Source organism: Sylvia atricapilla, chromosome 1 (assembly GCF_009819655.1).
Source record: "Sylvia atricapilla isolate bSylAtr1 chromosome 1, bSylAtr1.pri, whole genome shotgun sequence".
Taxonomy (NCBI): domain Eukaryota; kingdom Metazoa; phylum Chordata; class Aves; order Passeriformes; family Sylviidae; genus Sylvia; species Sylvia atricapilla.
In genome coordinates this window covers 151011777-151037080 of record NC_089140.1, presented here as the reverse complement: position 1 = coordinate 151037080, position 25304 = coordinate 151011777, and the positions used below count along the sequence as shown (strand labels likewise).

The 25304-nt window shown below is 46.7% G+C and overlaps 1 protein-coding gene and 1 long non-coding RNA gene across 3 annotated transcripts in view; one reads left to right on the top strand and one right to left on the bottom strand.

The window, feature by feature from the left end:
- Positions 1-25304, top strand: part of LOC136372319 (uncharacterized) — a 679386-nt gene that overhangs the window by 311255 nt on the left and 342827 nt on the right. The gene's annotated exons all lie outside the window — the stretch shown is intronic.
- The window catches only part of ADGRB1 (adhesion G protein-coupled receptor B1), a 286248-nt gene that overhangs the window by 44432 nt on the left and 216512 nt on the right, over positions 1-25304 (bottom strand). The window contains exons 19-22 of the mRNA XM_066336913.1: positions 21838-21941; positions 14281-14383; positions 9924-10074; positions 5261-5330 (exon numbers count right to left, since the gene is read on the bottom strand). Coding sequence (XP_066193010.1) covers positions 5261-5330; positions 9924-10074; positions 14281-14383; positions 21838-21941 — 428 coding nt within the window. The remainder of the gene's footprint in view (positions 1-5260; positions 5331-9923; positions 10075-14280; positions 14384-21837; positions 21942-25304) is intronic.

Genomic DNA, 25304 nt, shown 5'->3' with positions numbered 1-25304 from the left:
TAAACTGAATAATCAGCTGAGGTGGGAGGGAGTAAAAATGAAGCTTTGGAGCTCTGTCATGACTGGAAGTCTCCCTAAATGCAGGAGGATGGCTCCCAAATCCCAGCCCTTGTCCAAACCTTTTTATCCAACACTCTACCCTGATTTTTGAGATGTTTTTTTTTCTCGGTGTCTCTGCCAACTGGTGGCTCAGATGAGGAGATCTGACAGCCCTGCACTGCAATTAGTGACGAGGGCTTGGTGCAAAGAGGGTTCTCATTCCTGTGGGGTCCCTGGCAGCCCCTGTGCCCCCGGGGGCACCAGGAATTGTGAAGGTGAGATCACACATCACCAAGCGTGGCCCTGATCCCTTCTGACTGCCTGACCTCCCTGCCACAGCACTTCATCAAAGCATTTCCGAGGCTGTCAGAGGTGCTGGGAGCCTGCAAGGGAAAGGAGAGGGTGAAGGGATATCCAAGGGACAGAACTGGCAGCAAACCCCAGCCTAGTGGAGATGCTTTAGCCTCCTGCCTACGAGGCACAGAAAATATTTGCATTTTGCTAAGAGGTTCCCTCGTACTTTCCAAGGGATCTCTTCAGTGATTTTTTTTTACATAAAATTATCACTGGAAGGGAGAAAGTGAATGGTTTAACAATTCCTAAACAGTGTTTCCTCAAATGACAGCAGCTCTTGTGTTGAGCACATAATTTTTTTTTTTTTTATTTTTTTTTTTTTGCAAACCATCTGATCATTTTGTGACTCTGCCACGGCACAGATCGGAGGTGGTGGCTTTTGTCCTGGTCCTGGGAAGTGCTGGCTTCCACTGAGCCCTTTTTCACACTGTCCAGCCCTCAGCTCTCACCTCAGTCCTGTGTAAAATCAGGCAGCATCAACAGAACATTTTGTATACTTGAGATTACAGCCAGGCATCAGGGCTGCCCCACCAGAGCTTATCCAGAGATTAACCCAGAAGCTGCTGAGACACCTGTGGGTCACAAAAGCCCTGATGCAGTGACACTCCAGGACCCCGAGAAATTTGCTGTGTGCAGGCTGGGCTCAGAAAACTTCTGATGGGCTCTCTTGTGGGGGAGGATGTGAGCTCCCAGCGCCAGTGGCACAACCTCAATTATTCACTTCCAGCTTTAGGAGGTTGTTTGTGAAGCTTTAGAGGTCCAGAGGCAGTCCCTGGAGCGCCAGCTAAAAGCAGAGTTATTATTCAGGCACTCAGCCTCATCTAAGGAGGTGATCAGTGGCAGGCCCTTTAGACCTCGGGTACCCCTCAGACTTTCTTTGAGACTGGAAGTGCAGCCTCTACCCTGCCCCAGCATGCTCCAAAACACAGCAAAATGTTCTTTTGAATGCAGTTCAGACAAGAGAAAGGAAAAATCCCCTCGTTGGAGCATCTTGAGTAATAAAGGCTGAGTGAATGGCTGCTGGGAATCACCACTCACAGCACAACACAGACACACTCCAAATCCTGCAGCACATATTCAATTTTTAATCTGAGCCTCTCTCTCCCTCCTCAGCTTATGACTCAGTGCAGTCTGGCCAGCTAAATGGCAAATATTAAACATACTACAAGCTCCCTAAACTTTCCACTGGCTCTGATTTCTCTGCATTAGAGCTTGGAGACATGGCCAAGCCTTGGATGGGACAATTCTTGGTGGGACAGACACCTGTCCTGCTGCTTAGCTGCATTTTCACTGTTAGAGAAAAGCTTCATCCCATATAAAATGGAAAAAAAAAAAAAACCAACCCAAAAAAACAGGACTAAACTGGGTGAAATCCTGCTGAGATTCAGTCCAGACTGAACATCCTGATAAGAGTTTGTCCCACTGTGGCTGGGCCACCTTTGGCACATCCTCAAGATCCAACTAGACTGGCAGTTCCAGCCTCAAGACACATCACCCATTTCACACCCTGCCCCTTCCACCACCTCTGCCCTGAGAGTCTTTAACACCAAGATTAATTCTGCAATGCCTTCAACACCTGCAGCTGTCCCCAAAATGTCCTCGTGACCATGTCCTGGTAGTTGGATGTCAGAGGGTTTTTTACCACTGTGAGTGAGATGAGAAAAAAACCCTGCTGTTGAATGCTAAATTCTATGCTCACCTAAATATCAGAGCCCTGCTTTGACTTAATGTCCACCTTCACCACAGGAGCTCATGCACTACTCTAGAGACCCAGAAATTGTAGGGTTGGAAGATGCTTTAAAAGGCTCTGTGTGGTTTCTGTTGGTTTTTAAAAATCCCTTGCTGTTTATCTTGTCACCTCTTGTCCCCTCCTTCCCAGGGAGGGATGTGCTGTGATTAAAGCTTTTCCTTCCTTCTGCAAGCTGGAAATACTGGGTTTGAAAGTCTGCAGTGCCCACTTGAAATGGCCCATGAGTGTCCACTGGAAAAAAAAAACTGGGCTGAAAAGACCTTAAAGATCATCCAGTTCCAACCCCCTGCCATGGGCAAGGACACCTTCCACTATCCCAGGTCACTCCAAGCCTCATCCAACCTGGCCTTGAGCAGTTCCAGAGATGGAGAAGCCTCAGCTTCTCTGAGCAACCTGTGCTAGGGCCTCCCCACCCTCACAGGGAAGCATTTCTTCCCAAAATCAAGCTAAACCTCAAGTTTTGGAGTTCTGAAATTGCTTTGCAGTGCTGACTTTGCTCTGGAGGAGAGGTAAAATCAAGGGCCTCCTTACACAGCAAAGCAACAGAGCTTTTAAGCCGTTTTGAGCAGGAAAACAGGGCTCAAGTGTGAATGCACTGCAGTCTGTCGGGGCACCCTGCCTGGCTGGACACACAGCAATATTTGTTTAGTGTTTCAAAATGCACAAAAGTGTAAATGTAACTCTCATTACAGAGATGCTCCATTTTATTCAGCACTGGGGGCTCGTGAACCCACCACTCAGTGCAAGTGAGCTCTGTTTAACTCTGGCTCTTGGTAAAGCCAATCCCAGCAGGAATTCAGAGAATCATGGAATGGTTTGGGGTGGAAGAGACCTGAAAGATCATCTTGTCCAATTCCCCTGCCATGGGCAGGGACACCTTCCACTATCCCAGGTTGCTCCAAGCCCCATCCAACCTGGCCTTGGACACTTCCAGGGATGGGGCAGCCACAGCTTCTCTGGGCAACCTGTGCCAGGGTTTCCCCACCCTCACAGGGAAGATTTTTTTTCCCAATATCCAATCCAAAGCTATCCTTCTTCAGCTCAAAGCCATATTCCCTTGTCTTGTCACTACATGCTCTTGGAAAAAATCCCTCTCCAGACTTCTTTTAGGTACTGGAAGGTATCAAAGTGTGTAATTATAACAGGATGGCAGCACTGGGGATGCTTGATGGGATCTTTGAGCTTGAGAGGAACTGTTGTTCTTCTCACGACTTTGGTGGGCCTCATCGGCTTCACTCCACATTGGGAAATGTGGAAGGGAGACATATTCCACAGAACCATGGAATATCCCAGGAAAGGACCCACAAGGATCACTGAAACCAAACTCAAGCTCACCAAACTGGGCTTGCTGGGATGTGAAGGCCCAACCACCACAATTTTGGTGACAAACCAAAAGAGAGCAGAGCTAGGAGCAGGGGATCCCCTTCCATCCCCTGGCATCCAGCCCTGGATGCCTGGAGTGACAGGGTCTTCAGGGATTGGCAGCAACAGGAGGCGAGCTGGTGTGACCAGGAAACCCCTGGGAATGCTGGAAAGTCAGCCCAGCCTCTTGGCCACCTCACCCCGTGCCAACTTGAGAGCCAAGCAGGAGCCCAGCAGGGTTTGTCACATGTTGGCACCCTCTTGGCTGCAGTCTGCAGGGTGGGAGATGCTGGCACAGAGGTCCAGGACAGAAAACAGGAGTGCTTTCCTGCACGTTCCTCCCTTCCCCATTCACATTTTTGTGTGGTCAGTGTTGACAAAAAAACTCTTAAAACATTTTTGACAGAGCCACAAAGATTGTTGCACCGATTCCCACCAGTCTATAAACAAGAAAAGAGAGGCAGAAATATCCAGGACCTCTCTTCCATCTCCCTGAGGTTTGTTCATGATGAATTGTTCTCGTGGATGTGCCTGGAGCAAAGCACCACCTGACCCACAGAGAATCCAAAGGGAATTAATTTGGGATCTTGGTGATGTTTCTGCAAACCAGGCTGTGTTTTGTCCTCTCTTGAGTCACACAATAACCACGGGGTCCCTCTCCACCAGGACACACTGAAGGTGGGACAGCCAAGGCATCCTGATGCCAGCACAGACTTCAGGAATTCTGCCTGTGGATTTGTACTCCAGAAATCCACAATCCCCAGCCCTCTGCCATACACGAATTCAGGTTGCAAAACGAACAGAAAACGCTGCTGTGCTGCTTTAATTCTCCCCTGCAATTAAAATGCAAACCCTGGACCATTTGGCCGTGGGTGTGCAGGATGTGGTGGGAATTGAGGGAGAGCAGGAGGTTCCACATGACATTTCCTCAGTGGGACGATCGAAGCCTCATCTGCTGCCGGCCACATCAGCAGCTCCAGTCTCAAACATCACCCGTGTGGGCTGCAAACCCCTGCCCAGGGAGGCTCAGGGAAATTATGGGATGCAGTAGGGAAGAGCCTGACTTACTGCTACATAAAATATTATCCTTGAACTGTTGCTACACATGAAATTTCTAAGGTTTTCTCACAACAGAGGGAAAAAAAAAAATTCTCTTTTTTTTCCTTTTCCATTTAAAGTCGTATTAATGCTCAGCTCTGAGTGAGCCCAGACTCTCCTTAATGCATTTTTAACCTCTTCCATAATTTCTTTTCTGTTTTGCTTCCCCCATCATGGGCACATAAAAGACAAAACCTGTGAAATTTGGAAAACAGGCAAACACAGGCTGCTGTCAAAACCTTGGTTTGCCCAAGTCAGGCTCATTCGGCTGCCTAAAGCTATTTTGGAAACGTGAGGCCAATCAAACACAAAAACAGACTTAAAAAAAAAAGCTGGTTTTAATTTTTAAACATCCTAAACTTTAAGTATTCCACATTTTTCCCCTTAAAAAATACATTAAAAAGCTCTAAGTAAAAGGCATTCAGATCAAAGTGATGTCACAAATACAACAGTTAAACCTAATTAGTCCCTATGGACTTGTTTTTAAAGGAATACAGGATCCAGCTTGGTCATATGATGGATTGAGGAGGCATGGATGCAGGAATTGTCCTGCACAAGGAAATTTAGTTCCTAGCCTGCTTCCCGTGAGTCCGTGACTGAGTTTTGACAAAAAGGATGGAGGATGAAACAACGGGAAAAAAGGAATCCTTTACTCACTAGTTCACGGTGCCGTATCCCTTGGCTTTAGTAAATCCCACAGAAATGGCAACCACCAAGGCAGGGAGCCCTATGGAAATGAAACAGGAGGAAATTGGTCATTTAATCACATGTGCAGCCCTTCTCCCACTCAATATTCCTCATTTTTCCCAGTTATTCCAACACCTGTGGCAGAGACTGAGCTCAGGACCCTCAGAACTAAAAGCAAGAACTTTAATTACCTCTGCTATTTAGGTAAATACCATGAGCTGTAATCAGCTCCTGCCCTGCTGTGGTCTCAGCAGCTGTGGGGGCTCTTCCAGTAGATTCAGATGCATAAAATTGATTTATTTTATTTCTTTCTAAATCAATTTTTTTTATAAATTGATTCATTTATTCTCATGGTGTCAGTTTGGAATATTCAGCCTCAACCCAACTCTAAGGATCCAAAGATTAAGAGCTTTGTTTGCACTCAGTGTAGGATAAGCAACCCAGGTTCAAATCTGCCCCAAATGAAACAGAAAAGCAAACTAAAACCGAGTTTCCCTTTCCCATACAGGTCTCCCAAGATCTGTAATGGAGCAGGTTCCTCTGAATAACAACAAGACAGAGTTTCAGGTCTCATCCAGGATCTATGAAGGTTCAAAGTCCAGCTTTCCCCTTTCCCTAAAGGAATGTCTGGAGATCAGCTCACAACATCAGGTTCTTCAGCTCTGGAGGTCTCCATGTGGCTTTTTATAGCCCTCCTCCTTGTGCCAGGAGGAATTAAGCTGTCTCAATGCTGAAGATGGGAAAATCCCATTAGGAATCAGCAGGATCAGTGGCCAGCTTGGATTAGTGCCCCTTGACAAGGCCCTAATTCCTGAGCTGCAGAGGTCACGGCAGGTGACTGCAGGAGATACGAGGAATGTGCAGGCACAGCTTCCAAACAACATTCCTTTGGGAAGGGGGTCCCTCAGCAACACAAATCATCCCAATGGTGATTAACAGTGATGCTCTGCAGCACCTGGGAGCCACAGGGCCAAGCTGGATGGAATCTGGAGCATTTGAGGGTTATCCTGCAGGGAAGTGCTTCTCTTCCCATGCGAGATTTCCAAGCACGTGTCACGTTTCATCAGTCCAAACCAAACAAGCAGTGAGTTTAAAAAGTGTCTCTTTTAATATTCCTTTCCATTTTCCATTTTCCTTTCCTTTCCCCTTTCCTTTCCCCTTTCCTTTCCTTTCCTTTCCTTTCCTTTCCTTTCCTTTCCTTTCCTTGCCTTGCCTTGCCTTGCCTTGCCTTGCCTTGCCTTGCCTTGCCTTGCCTTGCCTTGCCTTGCCTTTTTCCTTTCTCCTTTCCTTGCCTTTTTCCTTTCTCCTTTCCTTGCCTTTTTCCTTTCTCCTTTCCTTTATCCTTTCCTTTCCTTTCTCCTTCCCTTCCTTTTCCTTCCTTTTTTCCTCCTTTTCCCCTTCCATTCCTCTTTTTCCCACTTTTTCCCTCACTGACTCTTGCTCCTGTCCCTGAGCCTCCTTTCACACCTCATCTGGATAAACCCTGGCTGCTGCATTCCCCACGGTGCCATCAATGCAGCATCCCACAGGAGGAAACCACACAGGAAAGGACATTTTCAGGAATACAGCTTGCTGCAAGAGACCCTGGGAAAGAGGAAATTTGGCAAAGACTCCTCCAAAAATAGCAACTTGTTCTTCGCAAAGTGCTTGTCTCCGACGTGGTAATTATGCAGAAATCCAGAGTGGGGCTGTGAACTTGGCAGCTCCAGGGACTGGCTCATTCCAGGGCTGGGTAAAAGCCTCAGTTTGGGCTGGGAATGGGTCTGGACAAGGAGCAGCTACTACAGGTGGCAGCTGTGCCATGGTAGTTAAAGAGCCAAAGAGCATCACAATGAGAGGTGCAGCTCCGGGAGAGTTTGTCAGCGGTCCAAGCAAAGTTAGATGGGATTAGATTGAAAAAATCCCCACCAAAAAACGAGAAAATTTTAATCCAATTTTTTTATTATTATCAAGACATTTACTGCTAACTGGCTGTTCCATACACCTGGTATGGTACAGGCAGTACCAGCAAGGCTTTGGAGGCTTTCTGCACAAAGAGAATTTAACACTCACAAGTCCAAGCAAACCCATTCAAAACCTCTTTTCAAGAGTTTTGTAATTCCAGGTCACAGGAGAATCAGGCCATGTGTTAATCATGTTCCACTAGAGAAAATGTTTGCTAATAATTCCCAAGAGCCATTCTTGTTATAAACAGCTGAAGACCCACTCAGAAGCTGAGCTATGGCAGCATTAAAAATCCAGCTGTGGAAACTATAACAGGGTCATAAAAATACTGACAAAAAATATTTCTTCTTTATTGGGGATAAACATGATGACTAAGTTGTTCCCAGGGAACAATTTATCTCTCTGTTCTAAATCAGAGAATATCCTGAATTGGAAGGATCCACAAGGACCATCAAGTCCAGCTCTTGACCCTGCACAGGATCACCCAGAAAGAGTCACACCATGAACTTGAGAGCATTGTCCAAGCATGGACAAGAATCATTAATAATAACTATTACTAGTAATAATTTAAAAATCGAATTGCAAAGCTGCACATCCAAGAGGAGACCAAAGAAATAAAAAATAATCCTCCCTGCTGCTGAAATTCTCTGCAGCTTCAATGAGCTACAGCTGAGAGCAGCTGAGAACTTGGCAAAGACATCTTGAACAACGGCTTGGAGAAATGCAAATGTGCAAAGAGGGGAAAGGGGGGAGAACCAGCCCATGACAAAGTGAATTGTGCTAATTACTTCAGATTATGCTCTTTAAAACATATTTTCGGCTTCTTTCCTCTTACAAGTGCCATTAATCCCAGCTCTACAGCTGAAGTCTAGCAGGATGCTAAATATCCAAAATTCCCTTGCCGCCTTAATAGGCAAGAGTGTTCTTCATTTCTTGTCCTAACCTACTCCAAATGGTTATTATGCATCATTTATCAGCAGTGCATCCTAGCTCAGAGCTGACTACATTCTACTAGCAGTCCAAATTATGCTTCTACACATGTAGGGAGATTTTTATTTTTTTTTTAATCTGTACAGACTACAAATGTGAATGTTGCTCATCCAAAATTCCCTTGGCTAACACGCCCATCTGTCCCAGCTTTTACAAATCAGAGGGGGGAAAAAAATCCCTTTTTATTACCTAGGAAAGCTATTAGTCTGTTACATTTGATATCCCTGATGTTGCTGGAGTCACCAAGGAGGTATAAACATATGCATGAGCACACCCAGGCTCCTGCAGCCTGTGCTCTGCAGGTATTGTGGTTCTGCTCCCACTAACACGCAAACCCTGGGTTTTAATAACACAATTTATTCTCTATTGTAAGCAAAAGCTTAGGAGGGAAAACTTAAAGGGATGAAGGTGCTGCAACGAGGACAGCTCCTGATGTGCCAGAATAAATCACATCAGGGTGCTTGGTAAGCACCAGAAATCTCTTGCCTGGGGTGAATTGTGAGACTTCAGTAGTAAAATGAGACATTAATAGAGCTCAGCCACGCTCCTTTCTTTCCTTTGCCTCCTTGCTTCTCAGCAACTTTTTTTTTTTGCCACTGCTCCTTTCAAACACACCCTTGTTATCGCTTTGAAAGCCCAGGTTTATGGCTTTGTATTTGTTTTCTACTACAGAATGCATCATTTAAGGCTAATAAATTAAACATACGGCAGAGGCAGAGGGAGAAAAATTAGTTACAAGCATCTGCAGCAGTCTCGCAGTTTATTTGTCTCCGAAAGGCGCTGCTGCCATGGAGACAGGATTTCAGAGTTTGCTTCACTCCAGGTTGTCCCTGCAGAATCTTGGAACCATAAAATCATTAAGGTGGAAAAGACCTCGAGGATCATCAAGTCCAACCAGGTCCATCACTAAACCATGGCCCTAAATGTCACCTCTTCATGGGTTTTTTGAGCGCTTCCAGGGATGGTGATTCCACCACTTCGCTGGGCAGCCTGTTCCAATGCTTGGCCATCCTTTCAGTGATGAAATTTTCCTTAATATCCCATTTGATGTCCCATTTTCCCTAATATCCCACCTCCCCTGGTGCAACTGGAGCTGTTTCCTATTGCTCTTTTGCTTTTACCTAGGAGCGGAGCCTGGCCCCCTCTGGATGCACCCTCCTGTCAGGGAGCTGTGGAGATTGAGAAGGTCCCTTCTGATCCTCCTTTTCTCCAGGCTGAGCCCCTGCAGCTCCCTCAACCACTCCTGGTGCTCCAGACCCTTCTCCAGCCCCACTGCCATCTCTGCACATTTTTCAGCACCTCAATGTCTTTCTCGCAGAGAGGAATCCAAAACTGACCCCACACTTCGAGGTGTGGCCTCAGCAGGACCCAGCACAGAGGGACAGTCCCTGCCCTGGTCCTGCTGACCACATTGCTGCTGCTCCAGGCCAGGATTCCCTTGGCTGGTACCAACAGAACACATCCAGCACAGAGACAGACAGACAGAGAGAAAAAAGTAGACAGCAAGAAACAGACCCAAACCCCAGGAGAAACCACCCCCGCAGCACCCTCTGAAACCTGAACTCCACTCCTCTATTTTTGGGCGCACTGGGAAGGAGGTTCATGGTTCTCTCTGTTTTTAACCACTTCAGCCCCTCCTGACACCCTTTGAAGGGTTCCAAGCCTCCCGAGGAGCAGCAGCCCCTCCTGGGATCCTCACCCCATCCGAGACACAAGAAGCGCTTGCGGATGATGCGGTTCCGTAACCGGCCCGTCACGGCCATGTAGGACTGCCAGGCCTCGGTCAGCACCCAGCAGAAAGAGGAGAGGAAGAAGAAGTGCAAGAAAGCCGCCACCAGCGTGCAGATCACCTGCAGAGAGGAGGAAAGGAGATGTGAGAGGAGCGGCAGGAGGAGAGAGCAGCAGGGAGCAGAGAGGAAGGCGCGGGGAGACGCTTCCAAACCGGACTCTGGAAGGAAAAGTCATGGAGATCAGGACATGGAAATACAGTTCAAGAGGGGGAAAGCTCCTCCACAAGCTTTGATCTAGCAAGGACCAAAGCTTTACATTTAAGTAATATGTGGAAATCAGCTGCTTTTAAACATGAGCTTTAGGATAATGCCATGGTTAACACTTTAGAAGAACTGTGGAATGATAGAATTTTTTTGAGTGGGGAGGGACCTTAAAGATCATTTAATTACAAACTGTCTCCCCCCTCAAACAGGCAGGGACACCTTCTACTAGAAGTCTGTGCACACATCCCATCCTGGTGCTCTCTTGGCTTCAGCGGGATATATTTAATTTCCAAAACATCCAGACTATTGCTATGCTCCTTTCCAGGCGGGGAGGGAGTGGAGTAGTTAATTAACAGTGCACTAATCTCAGCTCAAAAGGTTTGCAAAGAACCACGTCCCTGGCAGCCCAGCCATGGAAATGAAATCTGAGGAAGGCAATTTGGATGGTGCCCCTGCCAGGAAAACAGGGCTGAGTGAAAGAGTTAAGCCGTGAGAGCTGGGTGAAACCACGGCTGCCAGGGGCTGGGAAAGGACTGCAAACATGAGGGCACAGTTGTCCAAGTGCACATAACTACCAGCAGAGAGGGAAAAAAAAAAAAAAAAAAAAAAAAAAAGAAGAAGAAAAAAAGAAACCTCCCCTAGATTAGAAAGGATTTCATAATGGTGAGCTCTACTACTTGGTGAGGAAATCTCACAAGGGAAATGCAGGCAGCTTAAGCCATTTAAAATTAAACTGGGGAAAGAACTGGCAAATGCATTATGAAGAACAATCCCGGAGTGCCAGGGAGATGGACTGGAAAGCTGACAAGCTCGTCTTTGTTTTAACTCAACAAGGCCAAATCCTTCACTGGTGCAAATTGGTGCCGCTCTGTTTCACTCAGCCAGTTCTCCCCCCATCTGTGAGCTGAAAACTGTGAATCAATGTACTCCAGAAGAAAGTGATGGGAAGAAATTCCAGTGGCTCCCGAAGAGAATGGAGAGCAAATAGATTTTAAAAATGACTCTGTATGAAAAAAAATAAAAATGGTTTCAGGCATTTGGGGGAGGGGGAGGTTTATAATCAAGAATTTCTTTGCTTTGAGTTACATGGGGAAACATGGACTTGGTTTTACGGTCAATGAACCTTTCTCTTTTTTCTCTTTTTTCAACCACCAGCATCTTTCAAGCCAGAGCTCTCATGCACAGAGTGGCTTTTATCATGATTTCATCGGATTGCTCTCGATTCATCCACTGGCACCACTCGACGTTATCAGAGGCTGGGAATAAAAGCAAGACCGTGTGTTCTCAGAGATAGGAACTGTCTTTTTTGTTCCAGATTTGCATTTGACACCAAATCCCTCCATGTTCTGCTTAGAAGTGGATTCAAGATGTCAGTTCAGTACAAATAACGCAGCTCAATATGATAATGTCCAGTAATTTTCACATTTTACAACAATCCTAAAAAAAGGGGGTTCCTATTAATCAGCTTATAAACCTTATATGAAGCAGCTACAGAGGACGCTTTCTGGAATGGATTTTAAGAATGTTATTTTAGAACTTTTTTCTTTTTTGACTGTTATCAGGTACAACACTGTTCACACTGTCTTTTTGATTTTGTTTCAAACCAACACAGTTCCTTCTTGTAAAGGGGAGATTGATTTTACACCACAGAGATACATTTGTTCTGTTTTATCTTGTTTTTTTCCTCAAATGAGTAGCTCTGATAGAAAGGGAAGGAGAGTAGAGGGGAAGACAAGAGAAATATGCACATCTCAGCTGGACCAGGATGAACTCATCGCCTCAAATGAACTTGGCCAACTGATAGGCAGGCAAATATTTGCTTCTGCAACCTCTGCTGCAGGTTTTCCCTTCCTTGTGGGGAAAACCAAACATCCCCACGAAAGGCTAAGCACAGGGATATGATGTCCCAAGACCCAGCAGAGCTTGTCAGCTTGTCAAGGCCATTAGCCCTTGTTTTCCTTTGAGAGGAGAAATCTGTTCCCTTCCAGCACAAGCCTTGGAGACACGGCCACTTCCTGCAGCATCCCTCTCCTTTGTATCCCGCACTGCTGACTGTAATTTTTTCTTAGCCTTTTCCCAGGCCTTTCATCTTCAAAAAGCTTAGCAAATCCAGGCGTGGAATCTCGCCTTTGAGGTTACACGGATGGAGATCCAGGGAGAATCTGACATTTCCAGGGAAGCCGATACCGCAGAAATCTCCCGGAGAAGCCGCAATTATAAATCAATCACCAACATTTTAAGGCACCCTATTATCGATAATTGAATGTGAATAAAATCTTAATTTACACTCCTTCGTCTCTCCTCTGCATAGTTTTCTTTCTCTGCTGCCTGCCAGAGACTGTTTACTAGATGGCTGAGAGGAAATCCAAGAATAACCTTTCTATTTCGGGGGTTTCATGCATATGGATGTGCAAAGAGCTAATCTGCCTCCTGCCATCGCTGCCGGGAGCTTCGAATCCCCACCAACAGCTCTGACAGTGAACTCCCAGAGTCACGGGACAAAAAAATCAACCACCAGGGAGAACCTGGGTTCATAACGGTGCTCTGGAGGAGGTGGGAGAAGAGGAACACATCCAGCTCCTGTCCTGAGGTGAAGAAGAACCACCAAAGAGGAGGTCCAGCCGTGGTTTGAACTGTTGAGCATCCGTCAGTGTTTCATTCCACGGAAAGAAGCTCCCAGCACATGGTTGGTGCGGCAGAAAACACAACCAAGGACAGCAGGAGCTTGGATCACCTTCTCTCCACCTCCTGCCAGCCACAGTGGCACTGGAAGACTGCTTTGGGCACTTTTGTAGCAGGAGCAGAGTTGGCTGCTTGTTTCCACACTTCTCTATGCATACAGGGCTCCAGCAGCTGGAAAGCTTTTGCTGAAACAACCTAACCCTAACCCAAAGGGCCTTCCACAGAAATGAGTCCCTGATTCACTAAATCCCTCAGTTTCTCTGCAGAAATCACAGAATGGGTTGAGTTTTAGGAGGAACCTTAAAGATCATCTCATTCCAACCCCCTGCCATGGGCAGGAAGATTCTCTCCTTGCTCAAAGCCCCGTCCAACCTCGCCTTGAACACTTCCAGTGTTGGGGCACCCACAATTTCTCTGGGCAACCTGTTCCAGTGCCTCACCACCCTCACAGGGAAGATTTTATTCCTGATACGCTTCCAACAGTGACACCATGTCCACGTTGCCAAAGCAGGGGCTCAAAAAACCCTGCTGAGCACTGGTTCCTGTTAAACAACAACTAATTTTTGACTTCTGACTGTGATTTTGGCAACAGAAAGAGTGGAGGAGGTGTCTTGCCTCACGTTTTTTGGCTCAACAGAGTTATGATGGTCGGAGCATTTGGGAAGATGGGAAAATTTACAGTGGGAAAATACTGATGGTGAGCAGTGATTTGTCATGCCAGACATCAACAGGGAACCTGAAAGTGCTTGGAAAAAAAATCATGGAGGCAACACATGCCCCTCCAGCTGGGTCTGTGGGAAGAGAGCAACCAGTGCTCATGGCTTGGAAAACCACGCTGGGTCTTGCCTGGACTGCTGGAGCCACTCTGGGATCTGCTCCGAGTCCCTCGTGGCTCACGGTGCATCTGGCAATGTTTCCCATCCCCAAAAAAGGTTGGACAGCTTTGTGCCTGTGTTCATTAACATCTGCCAAGTACTTTTAGCTCAGAGTATTAAAAACTGCTGGAGAAATAAATGTAAAGCTGAGAGGTTGTTTGTTTGGGGTTTTTTTTTAAAAGCCTTTTCTCAATCTGTCCTTGTAATTTTTTTGAAAATAAAATGGTTAAAGCCTTGCAAATCACCACGCTTCTTCACCGTGCCATGTGCCAGCTACTCTAGGCAGATATTCAAAAATATCACATTGGTTTTAATCAAAGCCCTGAGGATGCTGACAAATTATCAAAGAGAGAGCGAGAGAGAAAATTGAAATCTGCCATTTAGCCGTGTCTTTGACATGTCGCTAATTAACAGATGGAGGAAAAATGAGGAAGCGCTGCCTGAATGGATCATTTCAGTGCTAAATCAGGGGGAAAGCAAACAAATAAACAAAGCCCCAGCTTACCTTATTCCGGGTCTGGGTCTGCCCGATCAGGATGAGGGCGTTGGAGGAGATGATGGAGAGGCAGAAGTTGATGAGGATGACGGAGCGCTCCGAGCGGATGTACCTGCAGTGAGAAAAGAGGGGAGGGAGACCCACCCTGTCACCAGCCTGCCCTGGGTCACCTCTGAAAAGCAGCAATCCAGGCCAGGCTCTACAGAATTGGCAATTTCCTGCAGATTTTTTTATGTGCTGGACAGACAAAAAACAAGGGGGGAAGGGAGGGGGGGAAGATATCCTCATCATCCCCATCAAAGCTGGAGTGAGGAGCCAACAAACAAGGGGCCAGCCTAGTCTGAGCCCCTCCATAAACAGTAGAGTGCTGCAAATCTTCTTCAGCTCTGCCTACTTGAAACGGGGGCTTGAAAAGGAGCTTGAGAGAAAACAAACAGGCAACACACGGAAAAGATTCCCAACCAAGAGCCACAGGCATGCTGGCGATGGAAGCAGATTACAAACACATGCACCTTGACAACAAAGTGTGTGTGATTCAGCATTCCCCTTCCTTCAGCCTAACAGCCCCTCCTGGGGTGAGAAGCTTTGAGAAGCATTTCTGGCTTTTTTTCTCCTTTTTTTTTTTTTTTTTTTAATCATCACTTCTCCAAACTAGGCCAAATACGTAACTGCAGCTGTGGGTTTGGGACATCAGGGACAGCAGTTAGGGAGCTGTTGCCTTCAGCACCTTGCAGGAGCCAGCTATTTGTCATCTCTGATTTGCAGCACAGCACCAGGCTCGCTGCCGAGGTAAGTGCACCACGATTAATTCAAACCACTGGCTACGGAGGGAAATTTCTTTGAAGGCACTTCTTATGTGCCCAATAAAAACGAAAAGGGAGCTGCAGAGGTGCAAGTCCTCAAGGATTGACTTGAGATCTGACCACACCAACGCTCACACACGTGAATTATCTCAGAGATGCTGCAAGTGCCCTGCCTGAATGCCAGATGAGTGAAGAGGAGATGCTTGATGCTTATATAAATTAGAAACAGATGTATTAATCAACCAGCTCATCCCTGGAGGCTAATGCAGGATTATTTCCTATATTCCAGCACATCAACTATTTATGTTGGGAATTTAATTTCATTAATTAATTTTAGCCAGAGTGAGTTGGTCGTGCCTTGGCTGCAGAGTTTTGATGAGGAGGGCAGGATGGGTTTACTGCACGTGTGTGTTCTGCCAAGGGTAAATCTGTGCCTGAGACTTAAAGAAGGCTGTAAAACTTTCATTTTTTAACTTCCTCTAGAAGTGTAACTTCAGACAAAAATGAATGGGGAGGACATGCTTTCCTGCATGCAAAAAAAAAAAAAAAAAGAAAAAAGAAAAAAGAAAAAAGAAAAGGTAGCATGAACTCCTACTTAATCTGCTGAAAATCTGGTTTATAACAAGTTCTCCTTGAACCTCTCTCAGCCACAGAACAGGTTGCAAAATGCAGGATCCCAGTTCAGCACGAAACTGGGTTGACAGGCTGAAAAATGAGCTTCTGGTTCCTTTCAAAGCCAAGCTGAGCCCAAATTTCCTGATTTCAGTGGGCTCCAAGCAATGCTAGGCATCACCTGGACCCTGCTCCATTTGTGGCTGGAGGGTACTGAGACCTCAGTCTATTAATCCTTTGATTGTGTGAAGTAAAACCTCAAATCTCCAGCCAGCAGGGTAGAAAGGGAGATTTGGGCTCTATCCTGGTGGGAAGGAGATGTAATAAATCTGTGTAGCAACACTGTGATCCCACTGCTATTACCAGGAGCTTCTAAGGTTGTCATTGGTCAGAAAAAGGTAAGAAATTAGTTGATCATAAATCTGTATTTTAATGTAAAGGGAGATAATCCAGCTCTCTTAAGATTTTTCCCCCTTTAAGCCCCCTTAAACCAGCTCTCCTTTTTCCCTACTTCCCTTCACACCCTGAAAATTTATCTTGCTCTCCAGATCCCTGAACCTCCAAAGAATGAGATGTGGGTTGGCAACGAACAGAATCAGAATAATTTAAGTTGGAGGAAAAAAAACAAACCCTCTCAGTCCAATCCTATACCAAAAAAAAGGACTGATTTCAAAGTCAGATCAGGCTTCTCAGGGTCTCGTCTGATTGAGATTTGAAAATCACCAGGAACAGAAACGCTACCATTTCTCTTGGCTGACTTATTACAGCACTAAACTGCTTAACTTAACTGCTCTTGTGGTGAAGGATTATTCTGCTTTATATCCAGCTGGGTCTTTTCCTGCTGCAGCTGGTGCCTCTAGACCTTTCCCTGCCTACCTCTGCAAGTTGTTTGGCTTCTCCATGACTGCTCTTTAACAGCCTCCTCTTCTCCAGGTCTGTTCCCTTTGCCTCCTTTGACATTCTCCAGCTGCCTCAGCATCCACTGGACTTGCTGCAATGTGCTGATATCTCTGGTGTTGGGGGGATCCAACACTGGGCACCTTTTCCAGGTGTGGCCTCAGGTGTGTCAAACACTGTCCAGGTTGTTAAAGAAGACATTAAACAATGCTGGCCACTCTACCAACCCTGGCCAGAGGTGAGCAGCTCTGGATTAGGCCTCAAACCTTTGACCGCTACCCTCAAATCCTGCAGGAATTCCACCCAGCTATAAAGCCACCAATCCAGTGCCTAATTCCATGATCTGGATAAAAAAAATGCACTTGGAGGACTTGTGTTAATGGCCTTGGTAATGTCAAAATCCACACAAACTGCTTCTCCCCACTGTCCATGTAAGCAGTCATGCCATCCCGAAAAGAAAACAGGGCAGCCAGGCACAACCTGTCCTACATAAATCCTCCCTGTTTATTCCCAATCACTTCCTTGTCCATCATTTTGCCTGGAAATAACCTTTAGAGCCACTTGCTCTTTAATCATCCCAGGGGCTGTGTAGGTTGACCAGTCAGTTGTCCTCTGGATCCTCCTCCTTGTCCTTTTTAAAGGTGGGTGTAACATTTGCCTTCTTCCAGCCTTCAGGAAGCTCCCCAGGTGACAGAGTGGCTCCACAGTCACACCAAACATCTCCCTCAATGCATCCCACAGATCTGTAAACATCCAGATAACTTAAACAGTCCCTGTCACACTTTTCTTTGGCAGTGGGGAGCATTTTCTTCCCCAGATTCTGCCTCTGTGGAGGAATTTGGGTGCCTGGGAGCCAACCTTGCCAGCAGGACATGGCAAAAAGGCACTGGCTACCTTCACCTTTTCAACTTCCTTATCCATTAGGCTGCTTGTCCCCATCAACACCAGGCAAACACTCTCCTGGGAAATCCTTTGGTGCTGATGTACCTCCAGAACCCATTCCTGATGCCTTTCACATCCCTGACCAGTTTCAAAGGCAGCTGAGCTCTGACCATTCTAATTCAATCCTGCATTCCTGGGCAATTCTTCCAGAGTCCTCCTTGGTAGCCTGACCTGGATTCCGAACATTTCCTTGTTAAGTTTCTGCTCAGTCAGAATGCTAAGAAGACCTCCTGCCATGCTTGTTTTTTCCCTTCCATTTCCTCTTCTCCAGCACAGGATGCTCCACAGAAAGAAATCACCATTCCTCTCCAGACCCTCTGGCCAAAGAAGTCAGGAATTTTTATCAGAGGGGGAAGAAAAACAGAGAACTTGATGGGCTTTGCCCAAAAACACATCTGCAGCAAAGACAGAGCTACTCCAGCGTGCTGCCTTGCTACTCCTCTGCTGATACATGGATTCTGTCTACTTATCAAAATATGCTGTACTCAGCCACAAAACTGGGGAAAACTCACTGCTAATTTAGGGAGTTTCTGCTCCAGCCTGTGTCCTACAATCACAGAATATCCTGAGCTGGAAGGGACCCACAAGGATCATCCAGTCCAACTCCTGGCCCTGCATAGGACACTCCCACAATCCCACCCTCTGCCTGAGAGTGCTGTCCAAACACTCCTGGAGCTCTGGCATATTTGGTGCTGTGACCATTCTCAGGGGAGCCTGTTTCAGTGCTAAACCACCCTCTGAATTAAGAAACATCTCCTGATACCCAACCTAACCCCCCTGACACAGCTCCAGCCCATTCCCTCAGGTGCTGTCACTGGTCACCAGCGAGGATCTCCACAGGCTGCAGGAAGCCCTGCACCAGCTGAGACAGATGGAAAAGGTGGGAAAAGCCCACGGTCTGTTTCTCTGCCCCCATTAGACTCCTCTCTACAAACACTGAGTCACTGCTGCTTTCTCACCGTGTGTACACACATCCCTCTCCATACAGCCACTTACTCATCCCCTGCCACCTCCCACCAGGGCCAGGAGCTCCTCAGCATCCCCAGCACAGGCAGAGCTCCTGGGTTTAAAGCAAGTGTTAACAGCCCCTCGAGAGCTCATTGACAGCCACTCAATCAATCCTCCGGAGTGAGAGAAGCTGGGGCTGTTCTCTTGCAGTGATGCAGCACTCACCCAGCTGCTGCCAGGGATGGAGCTCTGCCGTGCCCCACATGCTGATGGGCTGGTGCCTGAGCTGCTCGATAGCAAGGATCGATCCCGTGCTGTGGAAAGGTCACTGACTCCAAGAGCTGAGCAGCAATGAGTTCAGGGGTGGAAAACGCATCGGAGCACTCTGAAATGCCAGTGTGTGTGGAGGAGCTGCTCGAAAAGAGATGTCATTTCACCTCTTCCGACCCCTGAGTGGTTGGGTTTTTTCCCCTAGTTTTTAATTTCCATGCCAGTTTTTAATTTTTTTTCTTGCAATTCCCCCTCGGTTTTTTCCGCAGGGGTGGTGGAGCACGTGGCCCACACACAGATTGTGCCTCCAGCTGTGACCCAGGACAGTCAGTGCCGAGATGGAACAAGGTCACTCCACTTCTGTGGCCCACTGTGTCACTGACCCCTCTGTCGAGCCTGCTAATAAGACCAAGGATGCACCATCTGCAGCAGGGATTTTTGCAGCCATCTGTCTGCTGGGAACTGGAGTGAGGCCACCAACAGGCCACCAACAGCCGTCGAACAGAAAACAACTTCCAGTTTCCAACGGGGCCGTGCCAAGTTGGCCGCCTCTGAAGTGATCACTTGCCTCAAAAAGCTCGTGCCATTCATGCCAGTGGTTGAGTAGGTGCCACCAAGGAGCAGCCTTTATTTGGGGGTTTTGAATGGGGAGTGGAGGGTAAATTCATTCCCTCTCTGATAATGTAGCCCAAAACTGGGATCGCCTCGCTGTTACTCTGCCCTCTTTTCTTCACCGTGTTCCTCTCCCTCTTTCTCACCCTCCCTTCCTTTCTGCTTCCCATATATACAAACAAACCCTAGCTGGGCAAAAATTCTGGGAAAGCTTCCAGATTGTCAGCCTCAGCGAGCTTATTCATCAGAAGTGTTTCATACTCAAGCTGGGTCTATGGATGCATGCTCCAGATGCCTTTGTCCAGAGTTCTGAATGGGAAATTATCCGGCCAAAGCTCCCCAAAACAGCTGAGCCCTGGTGAGTGCTCTCCACACAAGATCAAGCAGCCAGGACATGAGGAGTTTCTCTCCAGCATGGTGGAAAAGAACTGCTTTGATGCTGCTCCTGTGTTTTAGAGACAATAATACTGCTGATTCCATTTCTAAGCACTCCTCCAGCTGCTGTCTATCAGAATACACAATATTTAGGGCAAAACAAAGTGAGAGCCAGGAGATAATGTTGAATACAAAGTTCCTGAGACCATTGATAGGAAAGCACATTCACGTCCAGCAGCTATGCCTAAAATAAAAAGGACACACAGAGCGCTCGGGGCTCAGCCACGGGAATGCTGTGAAGTTTGGGAAACATGAAAACATGATCTACAGAGAAGAAATGCAACAAACTCAGCGCACCAAAGAGAAATTCTAGAGATCATTCGATCATGCTTTACAAATATTTACACAGAGAGACTCAGGATAATCAAGATATAGCCCTTTAATCAAGATATAGCTGGTCTCAGGATCACTTGGAAATGCATGTCCATCCTTGGCTAGCTCAGAAATATCCATTCAAGCCTCGCATAAACATGTCCTCCCATTCCTGCTGATCATTTTGGGCATAGGCATAAGGCAAAGAGTGGAATGAGAAATTAAACAGAACACATTTGAAACAGGTCAGGCAATTTACTGTCCTCAATAACAGTAAATATTGGAGGGGTATGGGGGGAGCACAGTCCTGGAAAAAAATACATCATGTTATTCCAAATGGCTCTGGCATGTTCCAAACTGATTCAGCCTCATGTCTGAGCTTGGGTTTCGGATCCTGACCCTGTTTCTGATAGGAAAGAGAGGGTGAGGCTCGAACACTTGCTCTTTAATCTTCTATCCTAACTTTCCACTTGATCCTGACACCAGTGACCCCAGTAAGTCACCTACCGGCGCTGCTCAGTGCCGCCCAGCCTGAGGAAAAGCAGGAGAGGACAAGGACTTGAGCACATCCAATGATACCCCAGGCACGGAAAAACCTGAGTTCTAGATAAATGTTATCATGATCAGTCTTCAGCTGCCAAAATTAACCAGCCACTATGCACTGTCACAGTATCAACAAAAAAAAAAAAAAAAAAGATGCATTTTTGCTCAATTTTTACTCTCTTGTTTCTTTTCTCTATCAAAGTGCAGAAAAAGTTATCTCAATTCAATCTCCAAATGGAATTTACTCTTTCCTTCCTGCTGAGAAGAAGCACTGTGCAAAATAAGAGCCTCACACTGATCCCTTCTCCCAAAAGGATCACCAATAATGCCCACTGTACTCCCTGCAGCCACTCCATTTGGATTTCACAGGCATTCTCCTGGTTCTGATTTGTCTTTGCTTGGCGTCGAGCCATGAAGGTCTCAGCGTGTTTGCCATGGATTTAGGAGGGACACAGATCTTGCAGGATAAACTCAGACCTTGTTCAAGGCAATGCAGGGAGAAAATCCCTTGCACACCACGGGTCCTCCAGCTTAGAGCCACCAGAATGTATCAAACAGAGGCATGGGCCAATTGTCCATCAAAGCTTTGCTCCAAAATCCCTTCAGCCTCTGTAAATGACACAATTTTAGGTTCCACCTGACCTGCACAGGAGCTGTCAGCAATGGGATGTACTGAGGGATCCCATGTGCATCTGAAGCTGAAGGCAAAACAAAAGGCCGGGGAGTTGTTTGGATGATTTAAGGTTTAACATCCTCAAGCTCCTGAACAGTTCTGTCAGTTCTTCAGGCCAGATGTTTTCGTGGCAGGTCACGGAGGTTTAGATGCTCCCAAAGAATTGTCTCGCAGCAGCATCTGCCTGCCAAGAGCCCCTGTGTGTCCACCCTGCCTCTGACAAGGTTTCCTGGGGTACACAGAGGCATCGAGACCAGCACGAGGCTTTTGGAAATGGAACAATGTCCCTACATGAGGGCATGGCACTAATTTCACTCTGCTAATTTCCCTGGCACCGAAAGGAGAGAATAATGCCAGCTAAGCCACCAGGATGACTTTCTGCAGGGCCCACTCATTCCTGAACAGTTCCTCCTCAAGCACCAGACACCCAAAACCACAGAGCAAACACTCCAGGATACATGTAGGTCAAAAAGACAGTTACTTTCCCCCAAAAAGAAGAGAAGAGAATGAAAGCCATACCTCCAAACAGAGACATAAATGATAATCAACAGCAAAAGTGTCAGCGAGGATACTCCACAGCCTACAATTAACGTGACAGAAGGGACCAGCACCTTTTCCATGTTCTGAAAGAGAGAAAACATTAAAAAAAAACAAGTTCAGCCAGCTCTACCACAAAAATTTCATGGCAAGAACTTCCCTGTTTGTTGGTGTGTCCACTCAGCTGACCTTCACATCACACTGTGCATACAAATAAACAGGGAAGGAGACCAGGATCTGTTTCTGCTTAACCCAGTCCTCTTTTTCTTTTTTTTTTTTTTTTTTTTTTTTTTTTTTGGACCTTATTCTGCTTCCACAAACCAGTGTCAAGCCTGAAAAACAATCCTAATATCCATGGAAAGCAAGCATGTGAAAGGTGTGGGTTATGAGAGGAGGATCAGGCCCTTCCTATCCAGTGTGAAAGTGGGAAGATAATTAATGAAGCAATAACAGAACGATTACAAACGAGCTCTTCTGGGATGGAGGTGATGAAGGGTGGAGGATGAAAAGAAGGTGAAAATTTTCCACGAACCACAAACATTCATCTGGAAAAGGATGAAATGTAGCAAGGGAAGAAAAAAAGATGTGTATCCCCCCCAGGGACCCACCATCCATCAATTCACTGCTCTTACACCACTACACAAGGCATTTTTTTCATAGAAGAGGATCACACAGGCTGGAAAACCTGGTGTGGAATGGTTCTTTTTTTCCTGACTGAATACAAAAGAACATCAGCTCTTGCAACATCAAGAGCAAACACACACTGTAACCTCTCTAATGGAGTTCTCTGCATCCTGTGACTGTCACTGCCCAACATCTGCCACACTGATATCACTGAACTCGCCCTGTCCTCAGCTCGGGGCGAGGAGCTCAATCCCACTTGGCTTTCTCTGCTGCAGGCTTGTTCTTTTTTCCCCTGGCACGTTTCTTATTTCCACATCAGTGATCTCTGCTGGCAGCAAGGCAGAGAGAGGCAGAGCCCCACGGAGAACAGACACCCAAGAACCCTCTGTTTAGGGGGATCACACCGTTTGCAGAGGAGAGGAAGCCTGGTCAAGGTTGTCATTAGATTGGCACAGCACCAGCACCTGGCACTTCACTCATGGACATGAGATGGCTTCTGACACAGCAAGGGCTTAGCACAGGAGATAAAAAACCAAAAAAACAAAAACAAAACCAAACCAAAACAAAACAAAAACCAAACAGAAAAGCAAATTATGCATGAATTTGGGAAAGAAACAGGCAGTCCTCTAAGGACTTGACTACACCGTTTTGTTGGTAGGCATGAGGCTGCTCAGCCTGAACCTCCAGTCAGAGGGATGCCATGGAGCTGAGGCTACAGCATCTCTGTTCCAGGCTACTGAGCCTCCTGCAGAGCAAAATACATCAGGCAGGGCTCAGTGCTGGGTTTAAACAGAGACTGGCCAGCCCAGAACATGGCCAGAGCAAACCTGTGCCCACTCACTCAAGGCCCATGGTCACTACAGGGTTACTCCACAAAAAGAGATGAGCAACCCTGACACACAGAGGTCAGAGCTGAATTGTCCCTGAACTTTTGAGGGCTTGGGAAGATCCTCCTTGTTTGCTTATTTTGAACAAGAGCACCTCTCACAACTGGGGGGAATTAATGAGGAACAAAAACTTTCACCACCCCACTGCAAAGAACCCACAGCAGCTTGCTGGGGAGGACGGAACAGGAACTTGCAAAATTTAGTGGAAAAAACCACTGTGGAAGCCTAGAAAATAAGGGGATTAATGTGAATGCCTCGAAGATGGATGTTCGTGGAGCCAACCAAGGATTGTTGGTAATATCACACTGAGCAAGAACAAGGTGTGGCAGGAGAAGGGGCCATGCACAGGTAGGGCAGCACTTCTCTGCAGGGGAAAAAAAAAAAAAAAAAGAAAAAAAAAATCCTTGTTCTGGTGCCTGGAGATCAGCACAGCTCAGCACAGTGCAGGCACAGGAATAAGGTCCAGCATTGGGCAGAGACTATAGGGTGGATCAAGACCACCCAAGATCCCTGAAGGCTCCAACCCATTTCTAGAAAGGTCCAGAAGAACAGGCTGTGCATGACAACTGATTTGCAAGGAAAGAGAGAGACTCATCTCCAAAGCAGAGAAAACTTATCTATAAAATGGTACTTCCTGGGCTGACGGGACCCTGGACACCCCATCAGCTGGATCAGTGCTGGAGCCAGCACTGGTGATTTCTCTTTCTCCCTTTCCTTGTTTCTCTCTCCCCCTCTTTAATCCATCTCTTTTTTCCCTTCCACTCTACCCTTTTATCCAAAACCCACTGCCGTGTGATTGCATCAGATCAGGGACTAACATGACAATTCCCATCTGTAATTCACTTATAAAGCTTGGAACCCCTCTGACTTCTGCCATTCCTTTTCACAAAAAAAAAAAAAAAAAAAAAAAAAAAAAAAGAGCGTGCTTCCTTCCCCTTAAGTCTGGGATGTGACACACACTCAATGGCTTAAGTGCCCAGCTGGCACCAAGAGGAGTCCAGGTGGTCTGAGGGATTTTCCCTGGGTGCAGACCATCTACAGACAGGAAACCTGAGCCTCATCAATCCCTCCTGCATCCTTCTCTGCTCTGACATTCCTAAAATGCTCATGGAAGAGATGTTTCAGCTCACCTGTGGATTCCTTCCCTTAACTTCTACGGAGAGTTGGGCCACTGTGATTTTTAACATCAACTCCCATGACTGTGCTCCCGCCCTGAGAATCTACTCCTGCCAAACATTCATGCAAGGTTAGAAGCATTTCTTTGGGAACAAGAGAAACACACATTTCAATGAAAACATTAATGCTTTGATTTTGTCTCTCATCAAACAAAATTGAATTTGGACATCATCCAGGCAGGGTGAGTGCTGATACTGCACATTTTGCTCCTTATAAATTGAAACGTGGAAAGGACTCTGATTTAGGTAGAGTGTGGCAGAGATGGACACAACATCCTGTAGGAAGCCACAGCTTTGTCTCTCCCCCCTGCAGAACCCTGGTGGACAACAGCCCTGTCCCACTGCAGAGGCGAGTGCACGGTTGTGATAAAAGCACTGTGGAACACAACACTCAGCCACGGACGGCTCCTTGCTCACTGTCTCCAAGCTCTTTCCCAAGCCTCTCCCTCACCCCGCTCCCCCCTTACGGCAATCTGAGTTCACATCGCACAAATGGTGGCCTGGGATGAGCATCGATTGTGACATTTGATTTAAGTAGGTCTCATTTCACTGACTTTTCATGGGTAACTGGATAAAAGTGGGGGAGGAGCTCCATTAAAGCAAAGAAAGCCCGACATGTAACTCACTCCTGAACCATCCGAGGCTCACCGAGGGAATGGTTTTTAAGAGAAGAGCAGGCGGCGTCCCTAAATCCCAGCACTGCAACCCCAGCTGCCCTGCCTTCCACATACCCCCTGAGATCTCTCCACCGAAAAAGACCTCA